General features: G+C 42.6%; 1 protein-coding gene across 2 annotated transcripts in view; it reads right to left on the bottom strand.

The window, feature by feature from the left end:
• Window positions 1-23,776, bottom strand: part of LOC121553711 (attractin-like protein 1) — a 332,670-nt gene that overhangs the window by 194,903 nt on the left and 113,991 nt on the right. For both annotated transcript variants that reach the window (XM_045213019.1, XM_041867035.2), the window contains 2 exons: window positions 14,762-14,998; window positions 14,245-14,382 (listed from right to left, as the gene is read on the bottom strand). In XM_045213019.1, the coding sequence (XP_045068954.1) occupies window positions 14,245-14,382; window positions 14,762-14,998 (375 nt within the window). The remainder of the gene's footprint in view (window positions 1-14,244; window positions 14,383-14,761; window positions 14,999-23,776) is intronic.

Below are 23,776 nucleotides of genomic sequence, written 5' to 3'. Positions count from 1 at the left end.
AGTGAGCCCTAATGGAGGATGTCAGAAAGACGATATGGAGGAGATGGACAGGAATGGAGAGAGGAGGGGCATGCAGATCTGATCCTTCTCATGTTGATCTTTGTCTGAAAACAGGGCCAATAATCAATTACCTTGTTTTTTGTTAGATTTTTGTTTTTTATCAAGCTATTAGTCTAATCCCCTCTCTCAGATCTGCTATCTTAATTTGATCACTCTGTCATCACTGATTGTAGTGTATTCAAGATTTAAAAAGACCTCTAAAGTTTGTAATTTCCACTTAATTTCAGACTTAACTTAACAAAAAGTGTATCAACCCCTACAAAAATGTCCATTATTATAACCCACATAATAATTCACATTTCTTGTTGTTGCAAGATTATTTTCCTGCTTTGAGCAGCAGGGTCAAATTAAGTTAGCGTATCTGCACACTGTGATTGAGCATATACACTGCCGGTCAAAAGTTTTAGAACACCTACTCATTCAAGTGTTTTTCTTTATTTTTACTATTTTCTACATTGTTGAATAATAGTGAAGACATCAAAACTATGAAATAACACATATGGAATCATGTAGTAACCAAAAAAGTGTTAAACAAATCAAAATATATTTCATATTTGAGATTCTTCAAATAGCCACCCTTTGGCCTTGATGACAGCTTTGCACACTGATGACAGCTTCGCATTCTCTCAACCAGCTTCACCTGGAATGCTTTTCCAACAGTCTTGAAGGAGTTCCCACATATGCTGAGCACTTGTTGGCTGCTTTTCCTTCACTCTGCGGTCCGACTCATCCCAAACCATCTCAATTGGGTTGAGGTCGGGGGATTGTGGAGGCCAGGTCATCTGATGCAGCACTCCATCACTCTCCTTCTTGGTCAAATAGCTGTTACACAGCCTGGAGGTGTGTTGGGTCATTGTCCTGTTGAAAAACGAATGATAGTCCTACTAAGCCCAAACCAGATGGGATGGCGTATCGCTGCAGAATGCTGTGGTAGCCATGCTGGTTAAGTGTGCCTTGAATTCTAAATAAATCACAGACAGTGTCACCAGCAAAGCACCCCCACACCACAACACCGCCTCCTACATGCTGTGTGAATTGGACCATGAAGGCCTGATTCACAAAGTCTCCTCTGAACAGTTGATGTTGAGATGTGTCTGTTACTTTAACTCTGTGAAGCATTTATTTGGGCTGCAATTTCTGAGGCTGGTAACTAATGAACTTATCCTCTGCAGGTAACGCTGGGTCTTCCATTCCTGTGGCGGTCCTCATGAGAACCAGTTTCATCATAGCGCTTTATGGTTTTTGCAACTAACTTTTAAGAAGGCACACCTGTTAATTGAAATGCATTCCAGGTGACTACCTCATGAAGCTGGTTGAGAGAATGCCAAGAGTGTGCAAAGCTGTCATCAAGGCAAATGGTGGCTATTTGAAGAATCTCAAATATAAAATATATTTTGATTTGTTTAACAATTTTTTGGTTATTACATGATTCCATATGTGTTATTTCATAGTTTTGATGTCTTCACTATTATTCTACAATGTAGTAAATAGTCAAAATAAAGAAAAACCCTTGAATGAGTAGGTGTTCTAAAACTTTTGACCGGTATTGTAGTTCCTAAAAAGTTACTTGAAACGGGACACGTGCACACATCAAATGTAACACACAGGTGATATGTTATCATGAATAAGCACACAAAACTCACATATTTAAACCGCCACATACACACACAGAGACTTTTCCAAGTGTTTTTTTCACAGTGTCTAGATAAACAACGAAAATAGACATCACAACCTCAATAAGTGGCCGTACACCCACACGACCTTCCGGGCTCGGTTTGCAACAATAAGCACTTTAGAATCCATGAATTTCTGCTGTGAGCGAGTAGGCTTCTCCCCTAGCCCAGAGGAGCGCTCTCTACCATATGTCTGGGTGGAATTACAGGTCTAGCTCCACATCCAGATCCTCCTATGTGTGGGAGGTAGCACCGATGGGAGCGTTGGCGTTTCCATTACAGCTCTCCATCTAATTAAACATCTTCAACAGAAAGTTTTTTTTTTTCTTTTTTTTTTTTTAGGGGGTAGATCAGCTTAATATTGCAGATAGATTGTAACATCCATCAATGTAATTGTCTGCATCACTTCCAATCCCCCATGTTTTATTTATATACAGTGGGGAGAACAAGTATTTGATACACTGCCGATTTTGCAGGTTTTCCTACTTACAAAGCATGTAGCGGTCTGTAATCTTTATCATAGGTACACTTCAACTGTGAGAGACGGAATCTAAAACAAAAATCCAGAAAATCACATTGTATGATTTTTAAGTAATTAATTTGCATTTTATTGCATGACATAAGTATTTGATACATCAGAAAAGCAGAACTTAATATTTGGTACAGAAACCTTTGTTTGCAATTACAGAGATCATACGTTTCCTGTAGGTCTTGACCAGGTTTGCACACACTGCAGCAGGGATTTTGGCCCACTCCTCCATACAGACCTTCTCCAGATCCTTCAGGTTTCGGGGCTGTCGCTGGGCAATACGGACTTTCAGCTCCCTCCAAAGATGTTCTATTGGGTTCAGGTCTGGAGACTGGCTAGGCCACTCCAGGACCTTGAGATGCTTCTTACGGAGCCACTCCTTAGTTGCCCTGGCTGTGTGTTTCGGGTCGTTGTCATGCTGGAAGACCCAGCCACGACCCATCTTCAGGAAGGAGGTTGTTGGCCAAGATCTCGCGATACATGGTCCCATCCATCCTCCCCTCATTACGGTGCAGTCGTCCTGTCCCCTTTGCAGAAAAGCATCCCCAAAGAATGATGTTTCCACCTCCATGCTTCACGGTTGGGATGGTGTTCTTGGGGTTGTACTCATCCTTCTTCTTCCTCCAAACACGGCGAGTGGAGTTTAGACCAAAAAGCTATATTTTTGTCTCATCAGACTACACGACCTTCTCCCATTCCTCCTCTGGATCATCCAGATGGTCATTGGCAAACTTCAGACGGGCCTTGACATGCGCTGGCTTGAGCAGGGGGACCCTGCGTGCGCTGCAGGATTTTAATCCATGACGGCGTAGTGTGTTACTAATGGTTTTCTTTGCGACTGTGGTCCCAGCTCTCTTTAGGTCATTGACCAGGTCCTGCCATGTAGTTCTGGGCTGATCCCTCACCTTCCTCATGATCATTGATGCCCCACGAGGTGAGATCTTGCATGGAGCTCCAGACCGAGGGTGATTGACCGTCACCTTGAACTTCTTCCATTTTCTAATAATTGCGCCAACAGTTGTTGCCTTCCACCAAGCTGCTTGCCTATTGTCCTGTAGCCCATCCCAGCCTTGTGCAGGTCTACAATTTTATCCCTGTCCTTACACAGCTCTCTAGTCTTGGCCATTGTGGAGAGGTTGGAGTCTGTTTGATTGAGTGTGTGGACAGGTGTCTTTTATACAGGTAACGTGTTCAAACAGGTGCAGTTAATACAGGTAATGAGTGGAGAACAGGAGGGCTTCTTAAAGAAAAACTAACAGGTCTGTGAGAGCCGGAATTCTTACTGATTGCTAGGTGATCAAATACTTATGTCATGCAATAAAATGCAAATTAATTACTTAAAAATCATACAATGTGATTTTCTGGATTCCGTCTCTCACAGTTGAAGTGTACCTATGATAAATAGGTTACAGACCTCTACATGCTTTGTAAGTAGGAAAACCTGCAAAATCGGCAGTGTATCAAATACTTGTTCTCCCCACTGTATATGGGACGGCTGTCAATCCTTTGGTCCTTAAATGAAACTGGTATACTTTTGTATTTATCACAGTTTTCTTTAACCAATTATGTTCTTTAATGCAAGGCCGACAGACAAGTTCCTTACTTTCTCCCCCTTCCACTTTCCTCTTCCATTTTTGTGGTAAGGCTGCAATTATTTGGTTGTAATTTTGGGTAGAGCAGACATTTCCATGTGTTTTTGTTAGCTGCATGTGTGACATAACTCCACCAGTCCTACCGATGATATCATTTATGAAGATTATATATATATTTTTTAATGTTGTCAAATAAAATAGGTTTTTTGTCAATTAGTATATTTGAGTTTAACCACAATATTTGTTGCATTATTTGTTCTTTCGTTTCTGGAGGATTAAATTGAAATTGCAACCAACTTTATATGGCTTGTTTTAGAAATAGTGATATTTGGGAGATGATTTCCTTTTCAAATAACTGAAAGGGAGAGGTTGTAATCTGAATAAAGGGAAAAAGGCCATTCTTGAACATTGGGTGAGACAATCTTACTAATTTGCTAGAGAACCAGTTCGGATTTAAGTATAACTTTTGTATGATTGAAGCTTTTAGTGATAGGTCTAATGCTTTAATATTTAATCATTTCTGTCCTCCAAATTAATATTCATTATATAAATTGGCCCGTTTAATTTTGTCTGGCTTGCCGTTCCAAATAAAATTGAATATTATTTGTTCATATAATTTAAAAAACTGTTCGCTAGGCGTAAGCAAGACCATAAGCAAATAGGTAAACTTGGATAATACTAAAGAGTTAATCAGGGTGATTTTTCCACAAATTGACAGGTATTTACCTTTCCATGGTAGCAAGATCTTATCTATTTTTGCAAACTTTCTATTAAAATGTATTGGAGTGAGATCATTTATTTCCTTTTGGATATGTATTCCGAGTATATCCACATCACCATCAGACTATTTTATTGGTAAACTACATGGTAATGTAACATTTTTATTTTTTAGTGATCCAATACGTTATATAGTACATTTGTCATAATTTGGTTGTAATCCAGAGAGTTTAGAAAATGTATCTAGATCCTCTATGAGGCTGTGGAGGGATTCTAGTTGTGGATTTAAAAGAAAACATGAATCATCAGCGTACAATGACACCTTTGTTTTTAAACCCTGGATTTCTAATCCCTTGATATTATTGTTTGATCTGATTTTAATAGCTAACATCTCATGGTGGGGCAGTATGAAAAAGGTATGCACTCACTAATTGTAAGTCGCTCTGGATAAGAGTATCTGCTAAATGACAAAAAATGTAAATTGGATCACAAAAAAATTAATAAAATAATCTCGATGGCCATAATAAATAGATATGCCGATAGTGGACAACCTTGTTTCACTCCTCTTGACAGTTTAAAACTTTCTGAGAAATAACCATTATTTACTATTTTCCACCTAGGGTTACTATACATGATTTTGACCCATTTTATAAGAGATTCTCCTAAATTGAAATGCACCAGGCATTTATACATAAACCCCAGTCGTACTTTATCAAATGCCTTTTCGAAGTCTGCTATGAATAGCAGGCCTAGTTTCCCAGATTTTCCATAGTGTTCTATTGTTTCCAGTACTTGCCTTATATTATCTCCAATGTATCTTCCATGTAAAAAACCTGTCTGATTAGAATGAATAATGTCCGACAATACCTTTTTAATTCTATGCGCTATACATTTTGCTAGAATTTTTGTGTAAGGGGCCTCCAATTTTTTTTAATGGACTGGATCTTTATTTTTTCCGCTTGTATCCTGTTTCAGTAATAATGAAAATCAGACCTTCTTCTTGAGTGTCTGATAATCTACCATTTACATAGGAGTGGTTAAAACATGCTGATAACGGTCCTCTTAGTATATCAAAAACGGTTTGGTATACCTCGACTGGTATGCCATCCAACCCTGGAGTTTTCCCGGACTTAAAGTCTTTAATTGCATCCAGAAGTTCCTCCTCTGTAATTTCACCTTCACATTAGTCTTTCTGTATGGCTGTTAATTTTACATTATCAATAAAAAAAAATCTCTACAATTAGCTTCAGTTAGAGGAGATGGAGGCGACTGAAACAAAAACATATGCTTAAAGTACTTTGTTTCCTCCTTCAAAATATCATTTGGTGAATCATGGGTGACTCCATCAATTGTAACCAGTTTCATAAAATTATTTTTGGTAGCATTCCTATGTTGAAGACTAAAAAAGAATTTGGTGCATTTTTCCCCATATTCCATCCAGTTTGCTTTATTTTTATAATATATTACACTTGATTTTTCTTGAATAAGTTTCCTCATTTCTTTTTGTTTTTCCTCTAATTTATTCTGAGGGTCTATGTTACAGTTTTTTCTTCAACAGAAAGTTAGAAGCAGACAGGAGTGGTGCTAAATAGCAGCAATGCCTTTCCTCACCCTCAGAATATACACTGCTCAAAAAAATAAAGGGAACACTAAAATAACACATCCTAGATCTGAATGAATGAAATAATCTTATTAAATACTTTTTTCTTTACATAGTTGAATGTGCTGACAACAAAATCACACAAAAATTATCAATGGAAATCAAATTTATCAACCCATGGAGGTCTGGATTTGGAGTCACCCTCAAAATTAAAGTGGAAAACCACACTACAGGCTGATCCAACTTTGATATAATGTCCTTAAAACAAGTCAAAATGAGGCTCAGTTGTGTGTGTGGCCTCCACGTGCCTGTATGACCTCCCTACAACGCCTGGGCATGCTCATGATGAGGTGGCGGATGGTGTCCTGAGGGATCTCCTCCCAGACCTGGACTAAAGCATCCGCCAACTCCTGGACAGTCTGTGGTGCAACGTGGCGTTGGTGGATGGAGCGAGACATGATGTCCCAGATGTGCTCAATTGGATTCACGTCTGGGGAACGGGCGGGCCAGTCCATAGCATCAATGCCTTCCTCTTGCAGGAACTGCTGACACACTCCAGCCACATGTCTAGCATTGTCTTGCATTAGGAGGAACCCAGGGCCAACCGCACCAGCATATGGTCTCACAAGGGGTCTGAGGATCTCATCTCGGTACCTAATGGCAGTCAGGCTACCTCTGGCGAGCACATGGAGGGCTGTGCGGCCCACCAAAGAAATGCCACCCCACACCATGACTGACCCACCGCCAAACCGGTCATGCTGGAGGATGTTGCAGGCAGCAGAACGTTCTCCACGGCGTCTCCAGACTCTGTCACGTCTGTCACATGTGCTCAGTGTGAACCTGCTTTCATCTGTGAAGAGCACAGGGCGCCAGTGGCGAATTTGCCAATCTTGGTGTTCTCTGGCAAATGCCAAACGTCCTGCACGGTGTTGGGCTGTAAGCACAACCCCCACCCTGTGGACGTCGGGCCCTCATACCACCCTCATGGAGTCTGTTTCTGACCGTTTGAGCAGACACATGCACATTTGTGTCCTGCTGGAGGTCATTTTGCAGGGCTCTGGCAGTGCTCCTCCTGCTCCTCCTTGCACAAAGGCGGAGGTAGCAGTCCTGCTGCTGGGTTGTTGCCCTCCTACGGCCTCCTCCACGTCTCCTGATGTACTGGCCTTTCCTGGTAGCGCCTCCATGCTCTGGACACTACGCTGACAGACACAGCAAACCTTCTTGCCACAGCTCGCATTGATGTGCCATCCTGGATGAGCTGCACTACCTGAGCCACTTGTGTGGGTTGTAGACTCCGTCTCATGCTACCACTAGAGTGAAAGCACCGCCAGCATTCAAAAGTGACCAAAACATCAGCCAGGAAGCATAGGAACTGAGAAGTAGTCTGTGGTCACCACCTGCAAAACCAGTCCTTTATTGGGGGTGTCTTGCTAATTGCCTATAATTTCCACCTGTTGTCTATTCCATTTGCACAACAGCATGTGAAATTTATTGTCAATCAGTGTTGCTTCCTAAGTGGACAGTTTGATTTCACAGAAGTGTGATTGACTTGGAGTTACATTGTGTTGTTTAAGTGTTCCCTTTATTTTTTTGAGCAGTGTATTTAGCACGTAACTAACTGTAAGTCGCTCTGGATAAGAGTGTCTGCTAAATGACTAAAATGTAAATGTAAATACGTCTCTCTAAAGCCCGGTTGTATAGGCTATAGCTATTCAATGCATAGCGTGAACCCATCTCTTCTGAGAACTAATTATTTTCTGCTAAAGAGGGTTGGGTTCTGTCTTTCATCTTGCCTTGGTTAGATTGTGAGGAGTCGCGGCAGTTTTAGATAAAAAGGGACTTGCTATTCTGGCCTTAATGATCTTGTAAGGTTAAGGGTTATGACGGTAGATAAAGGCTTGTGACCACTGACATCTTTGTCTTGAATATACAGTGTAGAGGGGGCAGAGTTAGTGACATGCAGGCCTACTCTCCACACTCAGCAGATCAGTGTTTAATAGCAGGGCATCATTCTTAAGTTGATGTGTCTGTTGAAGTTGACTTGGGGTTTAACACGGTAATGAGACGCATAATAATTAAACTTCCACCACTCCACATTTCAGCTTGTTCAGTAACAGGTATGTAATCCTATAGCTGAACTTTAATGTACTTTTAAGGCAGTAGGTGCCAGATCAGAGCCCTAAGTGTGTGAGTGTGAGTGTGTGTGTCTGTGTCTGTGCCTGCATGCATCCATGCATGCATGCCTGTGGCCAGAAATAGGGCCGCTGAAGGGGTGATGACTGGATACCGCTGAGGCTGCTGGGAAGGGTGCCTTATCGCCATCGGCCTTCATGAAGCAGGTACACACACACTACAGATTTGTACATATAATATAGGTACATTTGCATAATTTTGTGGAATTAAATTGCCACGTGTGTATATGTAGGCCTATCTTATTTATCACACGCGTACATCACACAGATACAGACACTTTGAGCAGAAAATCTGTCAGACAGCGCGAGAGCTGCTGCTACGGCATCTCAAACAGCAAATGTATAGGCAACGGAAGGCAGGCTTCATCAGCGCGTCACACACCCCTTTGCAATGAGCTGGAGGCAGTATGCATTTAGAAAACATATACTTAATTGTTGGAAACCTGAACGTTTTACTACATATTATGAGGCATGTCTTTTCTTGCTTCAAAGTAGCCTAGCCAAAATCAGACCATATCCGTGGAGGTAATTATTTGATACTATTTCAACTTTCTTTCATTGTCCAGTAACCAAAGGCACAATCCTAGTCATATTATCAACCCATGAAAGTTGTTGCATATTAGATCTCCCCTCTTTCTAAATTTCTAACGGATATTTTTAATCTCTGTCACATGAAATTGCTAGTTTTTGACAACAGTGTTTTCCTGCTAATTACATTATGCAACAAACATTCACACATAGTCTACTGCCTTGTGCACATTGCTGTGTTTATAATGTGAAGAAATAATAGTTTATCAACATTTTAAGATAAATGTTCTGATCTGTTGCATCAGCCTCATTGCTTTAAAAAAAAATTATGTAGCCTAGTCCTACTGGTTGTATGAATTTGGGATTTATCGACCCACAACTGTCCCAGAGTCTGTTTGGAATAGGCTATTTCTTTCTCGACAAGCTGACCAATAGAATTGGTAAACTTTTCTACTATGGGGGATAGTAGATTGACATAGGCTAGTGATTTTGCTGTTCATTAGGCTCCTCGTCTTGTTGGCTGAGGAAAAGTAAATGTGGTCATCGGAATTGGGTAAGAAGGACCGTACATTGTTGCATCCTCGACTTGCATGTTCGGTTAAGATGAATTATCATAATCTAAATGTGATTTCTGTCATTCTGAGAACCGTGGGTGGACGCCCGAATCAGGTTACATGCCCAATACATATGGGTCCGGTAAATTTCTCAAATGTCTGGTAAATTCTTTCATAACGGAAACCCTGATACAGTATGTATACTGACTCAAACATACACATACAACCACCTATGCACTTACAGTGAGGGAAAAAAGTATTTGATCCCCTGCTGATTTTGTACGTTTGCCCACTGACAAAGAAATGATCAGTCTATAATTTTAATGGTAGGTTTATATGAACAGTGAGAGACAGAATAACAAAACAAAATCCAGAAAAACGCATGTAAAAAATGTTATAAATTGATTTGCATTTTAAATGAGGGAAATAAGTATTTGACCCCCTCTCAATCAGAAAGATTTCTGGCTCCCAGGTGTCTTTTATACAGGTAACGAGCTGAGATTAGGAGCACACTCTTAAAGGGAGTGCTCCTAATCTCAGCTTGTTACCTGTATAAAAGACACCTGTCCACAGAAGCAATCAATCAGATTCCAAACTCTCCACCATGGCCAAGACCAAAGAGCTCTCCAAGGATGTCAGGGACAATATTGTAGACCTACACAAGGCTTGAATGGGCTACAAGACCATCGCCAAGCAGCTTGGTGAGAAGGTGACAACAGTCGGTGCGATTATTCGCAAATGGAAGAAACACAAAATAACTGTCAATCTCCCTCGGCCTGGGGCACCATGCAAGATCTCACCTCGTGGAGTTGCAATGATCATGAGAACGGTGAGGAATCAGCCCAGAACTACACGGGAGGATCTTGTCAATGGTCTCAAGGCAGCTGGGACCATAGTCACCAAGAAAACAATTGGTAACACACTACGCCGTGAAGGACTGAAATCCTGCAGCGCCCGCAAGGTCCCCCTGCTCAAGAAAGCACATATACAGGCCCGTCTGAAGTTTGCCAATGAACATCTGAATGATTCAGAGGAGAACTGGGTGAAAGTGTTGTGGTCAGATGAGACAAAAATCGAGCTCTTTGGCATCAACTCAACTCGCCATGTTTGGAGGAGGAGGAATGCTGCCTATGACCCCAAGAACACCATCCCCACCGTCAAACATGGAGGTGGAAACATTATGCTTTGGGGGTGTTTCACCGCATCAAAGGGACGATGCACGGGGCCATGTACTGTCAAATCTTGAGTGAGAACCTCCTTCCCTCAGCCAGGGCATCGAAAATGGGTCGTGGATGGGTATTCCAGCATGACAATGACCCAAAACACACGGCCAAGGCAACAAAGGAGTGGCTCAAGAAGAAGCACATTAAGGTCCTGGAGTGGCCTAGCCAGTCTCCAGACGTTAATCCCATAGAAAATCTGTTGAGGGAGCTGAAGGTTTGAGTTGCCAAACGTCAGCCTCAAAACCTTAATGATTTGGAGAAGATCTGCAAAGAGGAATGGGACAAAATCCCTCCTGAGATGTGTGCAAACCTGGTGGCAAACTACAAGAAGTCATGTTTTGCAGAGGGGTCAAATACCTATTTCCCTCATTAAAATGCAAATCAATTTATAACATTTTTGACATGCGTTTTTCTGGATTTTGTTGTTGTTATTCTGTCTCTCACTGTTCAAATAAACCTACCATTAAAATTATAGACTGATAATGTCTTTGTCAGTGGGCAAACGTACAAAATCAGCAGGGGATCAAATACTTTTTCCCCCTCACTGTATATACATTTTAAAACACACTTTACATCTGTTCACACACACACAAACAAAACACACCTACATAGTGCTTACTGATGGGAGATCCTCGGGGGGGCACAGTGGGTGCCTAGTCAGTGGACTATTTTACAGAGGCACCAGAGCACCTACATCTCTGGAACAGCGGCGACTGTCTAATCCATCAGAATGGGTGAGCAGGACAGAGGACAGAGCCCTGTGCTGAGCTGAGGTCCTGATGACAGAGGCCCATGCTCACCTCCCTCTGGTAGAGTATGTGCACACACACAGACAGGCACACACACACACACACACACACACACACACACACACGAAAAGCTGTGATGCTGTCTACTCCCTCCCTCTCACTTCAGGATAAATAGGAGCTGGCTGTTCATGGATTTACACACAACAGCATCCTCCCACACTGAACATGACAGACACTCATTTATACCCCACCAAGGCACTGCCAGAGGATGTTTATGTGTGTGTGTATGTGTGTGTGTGCGCGCGCATGTGTATGTGTTTTGAAAGAGACAGAGAGAAAGAGAAAGACAGAGAGAGTGGGAGAAAGAGAGAACCAAAAAGTCTAGAAAGAGGGGGAAAGGGTGGTGAAGTAGGCTACTCCTGCATGCAACATTTATGAAAGGCAATAAGACAATTCTGCATGAGAGCTCAGTGGTTGGGGGGACACTGTGAGATGTGAAAGGTTAGAGGGAAGGTTAGATGGCAAGCAAACAACAACACAAAAGGAGTTTATGAATACCCTAAGGAGGCATCATTGAGAGCACGAAACCACAACAACAAAAAACAACAATCAATTCAGGTTTGGAGACCATTAAACAAACAAACTGTTTAAACAGGCAGAAAGAGAGACAGAGAAACTAAAAGACAGACAGGTAGACAGACACCAAGACAGACAGACATCAAGACAGACAGACACCAAGACAGACAGATGGACAGACACCAAGACAGATAGGCAGACAGACAGATGGACAGACACCAAGACAGATAGGCAGACAGACAGAAAGCGAGAGAGACAGACAGGCAGGTTGGTCACGTGTAAAGACGGGGCCTGTGGAGGACTAGGTGGCTCTACCAAGAGCCTATAATGGAATTCACCAGGCTAGCACAGCATGCCGTCTCCAAAAGCAATAAACAGCATTTTAATTGAACTCTGCAGTGCTGCCTTTATGCAAGAAGGAGGAAGAAAGGGAGGGACAGGAGGAGAGGGAGAGGAGAGTGAGAGAAGGAGAAGAGGAGAGAGAGGGAGAGGAGGAGTGAGAGAGGGGAAGAGTGAGAGAGAGGAGTGAAAGGGAGAGGAGGAGAGAGAGAGGAGGAGAGCGAGGAAGAGGAGGAGAGAGGAGGAGAGAGAGGAGGAGAGAGAGGGAGAGGGAGAGAGAGGAGGAGAGAGAGAGGAGGAGAGAGAGAAAGAAAGTGAAAGACCAACAGCTTGCTGGGGCTCCCTGTATGACTTTTGTGTGACTGTATGCCTACAGCGCAGTTAGTGGAAAAAAAACACACTTCAAGTCAGACTTATTAAGCTGCCAGCCAGAAGTTTTCAGAAGAGTGTTACACAAGTACTACTACAACTTTAAGGAGAAACAGATCCGTCATTGCTACCAAACGCTTACCGTGGCACATTGCATCAACCAGGTTTACTGTAGCTCCAGCAACACTGGCTGTCTTACTTTGTTTTGGTATCGTAGCCAACAGAAGGTGTCTGGTATTGTAGGTTTTGGTCTTGTACAGTAAATTCCCTCACCAATTCAAATCACCTCTCCAACCCCTACACAACATGTCATGTCACAAGGCTGGTCTTTCTTTCAAAAGTCAATTGACATGCTCTCAGTACTCTAAGCCCCAGAGAGAGGTCTGCTGCAGCAAGTCAAGCCAAGCTAGACTGGGCTGGGTTAGGCTGGACAGGATGAGCAGACGGTTTCAGTGTCTTTACAAGGTGAACCTGTCAGTGATAGACTTGGAGGGCTATTCTCCTCACCACATAAATACGTGAAAACACACTCCTTCAAACACACACACACACACACAGCCCCCTCTCACATTGTACAAGGTCAACTCTTCATCTGTCACAGGGACACCAGACTGGGAAATCTCTCCTCCTCCAACTCCCCCATCCTTCTATTTTCCATTCTTACCATCTCCAAGGGCAGCTCTGAGCTCCTCATATTTTACCTTAATGATTCTCTAGCCCCCTCTCCCTCTACCTCTCTCAAGGATCAGATCAGTGACTTAAGGTCCAGGTAAATCTATCTATTCTGTAAGACTGAGGAGTGAAACAGCCTCTATAGGCACAGTCCTCAGGAGTCAGCCTGGTAAACAAGCAGCCCTGGTGGGGAGGTGTGTATATATATGACGGACGGTAGTCAATAAATTGCATTCAATCATGACAGCGTTAATCCTGTTAGAGGGAGGGAGGGTGATGGAGGGAGGAAAGACAGAGGGGAGGAGAGAGGGCGTGTGAGAGAGGAGAGCATCTATCAAACGTGCTCGCTGCCAGTCAACTCCAAGATATAAGAAAATGATTAAGAGAGATTTAATGTCGTGCGCCAAGCGGGGAAAACGCTGTCAGCAGGAGAATTATGTCATGACACCTTCCTCTCTCTCACGCTCACTCACTCTCTTTCTCCTACTCTTTCTTTCTATCCCACTATCATAGTCTCCATTTCTCTATCTTTCATCCGTTTCTCCCCTCTCTCAGTTTTTTTCCCCACTCCTATTGCTCCGTCTGTCTCTTACACATTGAGAGATTCCGAGTGATAGTGTTGTGGATGGACCGGATCAGGGTTTCATAACAATCTTAACCACAGGACTGGACAGGGTTGATAGAACTCTGAAGCGCCTGTCTACTGCATCTTTCAACACGGTCAGAAATACATGTGTCGTTTTCCGGCTCTACAGTTGTTCAAACACACAACAGTCTGCTTCTCAGAGGACGCACATATCTCAGAGCCAAAGCCTTTAAACACTGGCCCCTCCAGTCCCCTCTGGTGCACTGCACCCATCACTGTACTTACCCTGGCACTTCCCGCCGTTAGTGGGGTCGCCATGGTAACCAGGCATGCAGGTCTGGCACTGCGGTCCGGTGGTCAAGTTCCTGCACTGCTCACAAGCACTGCCGTTGACACACGTACTGTGGCCGTTACACTGACAGGCTGAGGAAAGGGAGGGAGAGAGAACCAATAGTGTTTGGATGTGTCTGAGTGTGTGGAGGGGGTGTATAGCTTTAAGTGTGTGGAGGGGGTGTATAGCTTTAAGTGTGTGGAGGGGGTGTATAGCTTTAAGTGTGTGGAGGGGGTGTATAGCTTTAAGTGTGTGGAGGGGGTGTATAGCTTTAAGTGTGTGGAGGGGGTGTATAGCTTTAAGTGTGTGGAGGGGGTGTATAGCTTTAAGTGTGAAGGCAAGGGATGGAATACAACATGTGGTAAACATGTGAATGTGTTTTTGTGCATTTATGGTTGTATTGATATGCTACATGACGTGTCTCTCTCGCTCTCTCTGTCAGTGTGTGTGTGTGTGTGTGTGTTGACTCACCAGGGCAGTGGATGTAGGCCCAGTCGAACCCTTTATCTCTGGGGCACAGACCAGGCTCCAGCACCATGTCTCTGTCCCTCTCCCTGTCTCTGGTCTGTCTGGAGGGGCTTTTCATGGGCCCGCGGTATGACCCTTCCATACACTGGCCCTTCCCTGTGTTAGTGGGGTCTCCACACCAGCCACACTCTGCCTGATCCAAACACTGGCCACACGTCCTCAGGCCCGAACAGTTCTGAGCTAGAAGGGGAGAAGGTGAGAGAGACAGAGCGACAGAGCGACAGAGAGACAGAGAGACAGAGAGAGACAGAGAGAGAGAGCGACAGAGAGACAGAGCGACAGAGAGACAGAGAGACAGAGAGAGACAGAGAGAGAGAGCGACAGAGCGACAGATTATTTAGACATCCATTTAGACACATAGAAAAGTCCCTCATAGAATACTTGGCTGCTCTTGATAACTTTAATCTGTAGTATAAGTAACCACTGTTACATCCATCCATCACATAAATAAAGTAGACATTTGTTACTCATTACTTTATTCTTTATGTTGGCATTGGGATGCAATGCTCTCTAACACTTTCTTAGACAGCCATTGACTATTACTGTAATTGCCATCTGGTTCATTATTTAATAGATTAGAAGGTGGGTGTAAATGTACTGTTTTTCATTTTGATAGAAATGATTCCCACCTTTCGGACAACGGGTTATTTTTTTTGCTTGAAAAGTAGTTTTATTGTCTGAGCCAAGTTATCAAAGCTTGAGTTGGAGATAACAACATTGAAGTTGATAAAGTATAGTTTATCATAGTGCTGTAAGCCCTGATCACGTACAGTGCATTCGGAAAGTATTCAGACCCCTTGACTTTTTCCACATTTTGTTACGTTACAGCCTTACACTAAAATGTATTACATCGTTTTTTTCCCTCATCAATCTACACACAATATCCCATAATGACAAAGCAAAAACAGGTTTTTAGAAATGTTTTCAAATTCATTAAAAAACTACTAAAAAATGACATTTACATAAGTATTCAGACCCTTTACTCAGTACTTTGTTGATGCACCTTTGGCAGCGATTACAGCCTCAAATCTTCTTGGGTATGACGCTACAAGCTTAGCACACCTGTATTTCGGGAGTCTCTCCCATTGTTCTCTGCAGATCCTCTCAAGCTCTGTCAGGTTGGATGGGGAGTGTCGCTGCACAGCTATTTTCAGGTCTCTCCAGAGATGTTTGATCGGGTTCAGGTCCGGGCTCTGGTTGGGCCACTCAAGGACATTCAGAGTCCCGAAGCCACTCCTGTGTTGTCTTGGCTGTGTGCTTAGGGTTGTTGTCCTTTTGGAAGGTGAACCTTCGCCCCCAGTCTGAGGTCCTGAGCGCTCTGGAGCAGGTTTTCATCAAGGATCCCTCTGTACTTTGAAAAACACCATGCTTCACTGTAGGGATGGTGCCAGGTTTCCTTCAGATGTGACGTTTGGCATTCAGGCCAAAGAGTTCAGTCTTGGTTTCATCAGACCAGAGAATCTTGTTTCTCATGGTCGGAGAGTCCTTTAGGTGCCTTTTAGCAAACTCCAAGCGGGTTGTCATGTGCCTTTTCCTGAGGAGTGGCTTCCCTCTGGCAACTCTACCAAAAAGGCCTGATTGGTGGAGTGCTGCAGAGATGGTTGTCCTTCTGGAAGGTTTTCCCATCTCCACAGAGGAACTCTGGAGCTCTGTCAGAGTGACCCTCAGGTTCTTGGTCACCTCCCTGACCAAGGCCCTTCTCCCCCGATTGCTCAGTTTGGCCGGGCAGCCAGCTCTAGGAAGAGTCTTGGTGGTTCCAAACTTCTTCCATTTAAGAATGATGGGGGCCACTGTGTTCTTGGGGACCTTCAATGCTGCAGAAATGTTTTGGTACCCTTCCCCAGATCTGTGCCTCGACACAATCCTGTCTCATAGCTCTACGGACAATTCCTTCGACCTCAAGGCTTGGTTTTTGCTCTGACATGCACTGTCAACTGTGGGACCTTATATAGACAGGTGTGTGCCTTTCCAAATCATGTCCAATCAATTGTATTTACCACAGGTGGACTCCAATCAAGTTGTAGAAACATCTCAAGGATGATCAATGGAAACAGGATGCACCTGAGCTCAATTTCGAGTCTTATAGCAAAGGGTCTGAATACTTATGTAAATATGATATGTTTTTTATTTGTAATAAATTAGCAAACATTTCTAAAAATCTGTTTTCTCTTTGTCATTATGGAGTATTGTGTGTAGATCAATGATGAAAACAAATAATTTAATTAATTTTAGAATAAAGATATAACATAACAAAATGTGGAAAAAGGGAAGGGGTCTGAATACTTTCCGAATGCACTGTATACCCTCTTCACATCATCGATTGAAAGCAAAAACAGGTTTCACATCATCGACTCAGGCCTTCCAACCAAAGAGCGACATTTTGCAAACATTTAGCAAATGTGCCCTTTGTTCTGTCTATCAGAGAAGGGAGAGGGCTGCGGGTGGCAGCCATGTTGGAACCCGTCGGACTGTCTGACAAAAGCAGGTGGTCGGCTGACGACAAGAGCACTCACACTCCACCGAGTTAGGCCCAGGGAGAGGCGAATGTTTGTTCATACCACAGACCCAACATTTAAACAACAAAACACTAACTGACTGTCTTTGATCAAGCCCCCCAGGACCAAACAACTTATAACGGCGTGATACATTTACTGAATACTAACATGTGCAAAATCGGCACTTTAACCAGAAAGTTCTGTCAGTTTAGAGGACAAAGTTAACTCAAAGAGCCCCTATGGAGGTGCACTTACTCTCCATATAAGCTTTCATGTATTGTATGCCTTGCTTTCAAAAAGGCACTTCTGATGCACATATATATATATATATATATATATATATATATATATACACTGAACAAAAATATAAACACAACATGTAAAGTGTTGGTCCAATGTTTCATGAACTGAAATAAAAGATCCCAGACCTTTTCCATATGCATGAAAAGCTTATTTCTCTAAAATGTTGATCACACATTTGTTTACATCCCTGTTAGTGAGCATTTCTCAAGATAATCCATCCACCTGACAGGTGTGGCATATCAAGAAGCTGATTAAACAGCATGATCATTACACAGGTGCACCTTGTGCAGGGGACAATAAAAGGCCACTAAAATGTGCCGTTTTATCACAAAACACAATATCACAGATGTTTCAAGTTGAGGGAGCATGCAATTGGCATGCTGACTGCAGGAATGACCACCAGAGCTGTTGCCAGATAATTGAATGTTCATTTCTCTACCATAAGCCGCCTCCAACGTTGTTTTAGAGAATTTGGCAGAACGTCCAACCAGCCTCACAACCGCAGACCACGTGTAACCACGCCAGCCCAGGACCTCCACATCCGGCTTCTTCACCTGCGGGATCGTCTAAGGGGGTGCTGAGGAGTATTTCTGTCTGTAATAAAGCCCTTTTGTGGGGTAAAACTCATTCTGATTGGCTGGGCCTGCCTCCCCATTGGGTGGGCCTGGCTCCCAAGTGGGTGGGCCTATGCCCTCCCAGGCCCACCCATGGCTGCTCCCTTGCCCTGTCATGTGAAATCCATAGATTAGGGCCTAATGAATTTATTTCAATTGGTTGATTTCCTTATATGAACTGTAACTATATTTTTGTTCAGCATATATACGAAGTATCAATGTAATGTGTATCCAGTGGCGTGTATTCATGGATGCCAAGGGAAGCCAGGCTTCCCCAAAAAACATAAAATAACTTATCTTTCGTCTCTGTGTTTTCATAATTTTCCTTCAATTCGCAAGAGGCTGAATGTATCTCACCGGAGAAAGCATCTGAACGAGCGAAACAGCGCCCCTCTGTTTCTGAATGTGTAGGCCATCTATCTGATGCTGTCTGGTCATAAAGAGTATGACATTGTTGCCGCACATAGTATTGAACGTAAGGGAAGCCAGCGAGCATTTGGCCTCCCTTGATAAAAAAGTATAAAATAATAGCCAATCAGCGTTGAGCTAAACTGAGTGAGCGCAACTGTGAATGGTTCTGGCACACCAGAAAAAAGCGTCTGGCTTCACTCCTATCACAAAGAAATAGGTCATTGAATTGTTGCATCTCATTGTGTTGTTGTACTCCTGTGGCTAGCCAGCTAGCTAAAATTGGCCGTTTCCTAAATTAGCCATGGATGGAGATAGGGATTTGGACTTGGTTTTACATAATTCTCCGTACTGGCCAATGATTTTAACACCGATTATGATCCAACCATAAAATACATTGTGCCCCTGGCCTGAGAGGATGGAAGTTTAACATGTAGCTATTATGTAGAAGGCTAATGTTAACTAGCTATGAAAAGGAAGTTAGGCTAGTGAGCAAGTATTTAGCCAGGTAGCCTCGGACAACAAAAAATAAAAGCGTGTACTGTATGACACTCATAGACCGTTTCGTCAGCATGAAAGAGAGGAGGATGGCATTGGCGTTTCTTTAAAAGTAGGGTGAGTCAACATGTTTTTTCTACTTGCACGAACGCACACATATACACACACACACAAATCAGAACCATGGACAGCCACATCATATTTAGCTTATGTTGATTGGAATAAATAGTTTTTCGTATCTTTTAGTTGTCACTGTATTAGATTAAGCATAGGTGATTTGGTGATATTGAAGTTGAAATGGTGCTGGAATAGTGGCGGCAGCTTCTGTTTTGTTTGCGACTTGCAGTAACTCTCCATGGTTCTAAATCAATAGTTGTTTAGTAGTCAGAAACATTAACTTTCTTGACCATGCTGTAGGTCATGTAACTCTTTGGACAGAGGTTGCTCTCCGGTTTTGTGATGAAACAAAGGTGTGGTTTAATTTATTCTGCCACTGTCTTCTTATTGTCTCAGTCTTAGGCTTCTATACAGGGAGGGAAAAAGGTATTTGATCCCCTGCTGATTTTGTACATTTGCCCACTGACAAAGACATGATCAGTCTATAATTTTAATGGTAGGTTTATTTGAACAGTGAGAGACAGAATAACAACAAAGAAATCCAGAAAAACGCATGTCAAAAATGTTATAAATTGATTTGCATTTTAATGAGGGAAATAAGTATTTGACCCCTCTGCAAAACATGACTTAGTACTTGGTGGCAAAACCCTTGTTGGCAATCACAGAGGTCAGACGTTTCTTGTAGTTGGCCACCAGGTTTGCACACATCTCAGGAGGGATTTTGTCCCACTCCTCTTTGCAGATCTTCTCCAAGTCATTAAGGTTTCGAGGCTGATGTTTGGCAACTCGAACCTTCAGCTCCCTCCACAGATTTTCTATGGGATTAAGGTCTGGAGACTGGCTAGGCCACTCCAGGACCTTAATGTGCTTCTTCTTGAGCCACTCCTTTGTTGCCTTGGCCGTGTGTTTTGGGTCATTGTCATGCTGGAATACCCATCCACAACCCATTTTCAATGCCCTGGCTGAGGGAAGGAGGTTCTCACCCAAGATTTGACATTACATGGCCCCGTCCATCGTCCCTTTGAAGTTGTCCTGTCCCCTTAGCAGAAAAACACCCCCAAAGCATAATGTTTCCACCTCCATGTTTGACGGTGGGGATGCTGTTCTTGGGGTCATAGGCAGCATTCCTCCTCTTCCAAACACGGCGAGTTGAGTTGATGCCAAAGAGCTCGATTTTTGTCTCATCTGACCACAACACTTTCACCCAGTTCTCCTCTGAATCATTCAGATGTTCATTGGCAAACTTCAGACGGGCCTGTATATGTGCTTTCTTGAGCAGGGGGACCTTGCGGGCGCTGCAGGATTTCAGTCCTTCACAGCGTAGTGTGTTACCAATTGTTTTCTTGGTGACTATGGTCCCAGCTGCCTTGAGGTCATTGACAAGATCCTCCCGTGTAGTTCTGGGCTGATTCCTTGCCGTTCTCATGATCATTGCAACTCCAAGAGGTGAGATCTTGCATGGAGCCCCAGGCCGAGGGAGATTGACAGTTCTTTTGTGTTTCTTCCATTTGCGAATAATCGCACCAACTGTTGTCACCTTCTCACCAAGCTGCTTGGCGATGGTCTTGTAGCCCATTCCAGCCTTGTGTAGGTCTACAATCTTGTCCCTGACATCCTTGGAGAGCTCTTTGGTCTTGGCCATGGTGGAGAGTTTGGAATCTGATTGATTGATTGCTTCTGTGGACAGGTGTCTTTTATACAGGTAACAAGCTGAGATTAGGAGCACTCCCTTTAAGAGTGTGCTCCTAATCTCAGCTCATTAACTGTATAAAAGACACCTGGGAGCCAGAAATCTTTCTGATTGAGAGGGGGTAAAATACTTATTTCCCACATTAAAATGAAAATCAATTTATAACATTTTTGACATGCGTTTTTCTGGATTTTTTTGTTGTTATTCTGTCTCTCACTGTTCAAATAAACCTACCATTAAAATTATAGACTGATCATTTCTTTGTCAGTGGCAAACGTACAAAATCAGAAGGGGATCAAATACTTTTTTCCCTCACTGTATCACGGTCGTAAGGCATATGAACTAACAGGTTATAGAGCAAACAACGCAACCCTTTTTTTCAATTTTCACCTAAAATGACATACCCAAATCTAACTGCCTGTAGCTCAGGACCGGAAGCAAGGATATGCATATTCTTGATACCATTTGAAAGGAAACACTTTGAAGTTTGTGGAAATGTGAAATTAATGTAGGAGAATATAACACAGAGCTAGTAAAAGATAATTTTTTGTTCCATCATCTTTGAAATGCAAGAGAAAGGCCACAATATAATATTGCAGTTTAGGCGCAATTTAGATTTTCGCCACTAGATGGCAGCAGTGTGTGTGCAAAGTTTCAGATTGATCAAGAGAAGCGTTGCAATACTGGACTATTTTGTATCAAGTCTGCCCAAATGTGCCGAATTGGTCAATTGATACATTTTCAAGTACATAACTACAGAGAACATACAAAAATGATATGGTAATATATAATGTAAGTTTACACACTCCCAGGAATGTCATAGATGATGGATCGTTTGTTTATACACTAACTTTCACACATCTAGATGGCCGGGTGGTGTGGGTGTGGAGCCAGAGACAGGAAGGGTTCCAACTGTAGAACCCAGTTCCTACATTTGAATATAAAAATGGATTTTATCAAACAAAACTATGCTACATTTTATCTCTGGGACCCTCAGGATGACAAATCACAAGATTACTGAATGTAAGTACATTATTTACCTTCAGAGGTGAATGTATTAAACCAGTTGCCGTGATAAGTTGTTTGTTGTTAAGTGCACTCTCTTCAAACAATAGCATGTTTTTTTTTCACTGTAATAGCTATTGTAAATTGGACAGTGCAGATTAACAAGAATTTAAGCTTTCTGCCCATATGACATGTCTATGTCCTGGAAAATGTGCTGTTACTTACAACAGTCATTCTAATCACATTAGCGCACGTTAGCTCAACCGTCCCGTATGCGGGACACCGATCCGGTAGAGGTTAAACTTTCCAATGGCTTGACCTTTTCTTTCGTAAATAAATTGAATTCCTATTGAGGATACATTGGTATTCATAAAATGTTTCTGACATTCAAACAAAAGCTTTACTGGGAAATTAGAAATGACATATTTTACTCCATTCAATGCTTACAAAGAAAATCTCCATCCATAACTTCCTTTTATGGATCCAGAAGCAGAGGTAAGCTTGGTGGGGTAGTTCAATTGGTTTTCTTTCAGAGCGTGTAAGAAGTTGGACTGGTCGATTGAACTTTTATTAATTGTTTTGTTATTTTCCTTCTTATTTTCCTTCTTGCGCATAAGAGGAAATAATGTGATTGTGATCCAATATTTATAGCCTGCTTATACTGTATCATAATAATAATACATTATAAATGTAAATGATTGACTGAGACCTTTCAGATACAGTTGAAAGCTGGTAGAGCACGGCGCTTGTAACGCCAAGGTAGTGGATTCGATCCCCGGGACCACCCATACATGCTAAATGGCATATTATAAGTCGGAAGTTTACATACACCTTAGCCAAATATATTTAAACTCAGTTTTTCACAATTCCTGACATTAAATCCTAGTAGAAATTATGTCTGAGGTCAGTTAGGATCACCACTTTATTTTAAGAATGTGAAATGTCAGAATAATAGAGAATGATTTATTTCAGCTTTTATTTCTTTCATCAGATTCCCAGTGGGTCAGAAGTTTACATACACTCAATTAGTATTTGGTAGCATTGCCTTTAAATTGTTTAACTTGGGTCAAACGTTTTGGGTAGCCTTCCACAAGCTTCCCACAATAACTTGGGTGAATTTTGGCCCATTCCTCCTGACATAGCTGGTGTAACTAAGTCAGGTTCGCAGGCCTCCTTGCTCGCACACGCTTTTTCAGTTCTGCCCACAAATGTTCTATAGGATTGAGGTCAGGGCTTTGTGATGGCCACTCCAATACCTTGACTTTGTTGTCCTTAAGCCATTTTGCCACAACTTTGGAAGTATGCTTGGGGTCATTGTCCATTTGGAAGACCCATTTGCGACCAAGCATTAACTTCCTGACTGATGTCTTGAGATGTTGCTTCAATATATCCACATAATTTTCCTTCCTCATGATGCCATCTATTTTGTGAAGTGCACCAGTCCCTCCTGCAGCAAAGCACCCCCACTGCATGATGCTGCCACCCCCGTGCTTCACGGTTGGGATGGTGTTCTTCGGCTTGCAAGCATCCCCCTTTTTCCTCCAAACATAACAACGGTCATTATGGCCAAACAGTTCTATTTTTGTTTCATCAGACCACAGGACATTTCTCCAAAAAGTACGATCTTTGTCCCCATGTGCAGTTGCAAACCATAGTCTGGCTTTTTTATGGCAGTTTTGGATCAGTGGCTTCTTCCTTGCTGAGCGGACTTTCAGGTTATGTCGATATAGGACTCGTTTTACTGTGGATATAGATACTTTTGTACCCGTTTCCTCCAGCATCTTCACAAGGTCCTTTGCTGTTGTTCTGGGATTGATTTGCACTTTTC

The sequence above is a fragment of the Coregonus clupeaformis genome, unplaced genomic scaffold (assembly GCF_020615455.1).
Source record: "Coregonus clupeaformis isolate EN_2021a unplaced genomic scaffold, ASM2061545v1 scaf0072, whole genome shotgun sequence".
Classification (NCBI taxonomy): Eukaryota; Metazoa; Chordata; class Actinopteri; order Salmoniformes; family Salmonidae; genus Coregonus; species Coregonus clupeaformis.
The sequence above is the reverse complement of the archived record's forward strand: the minus strand, read 5'-3'. Positions and strand labels throughout refer to the sequence as shown.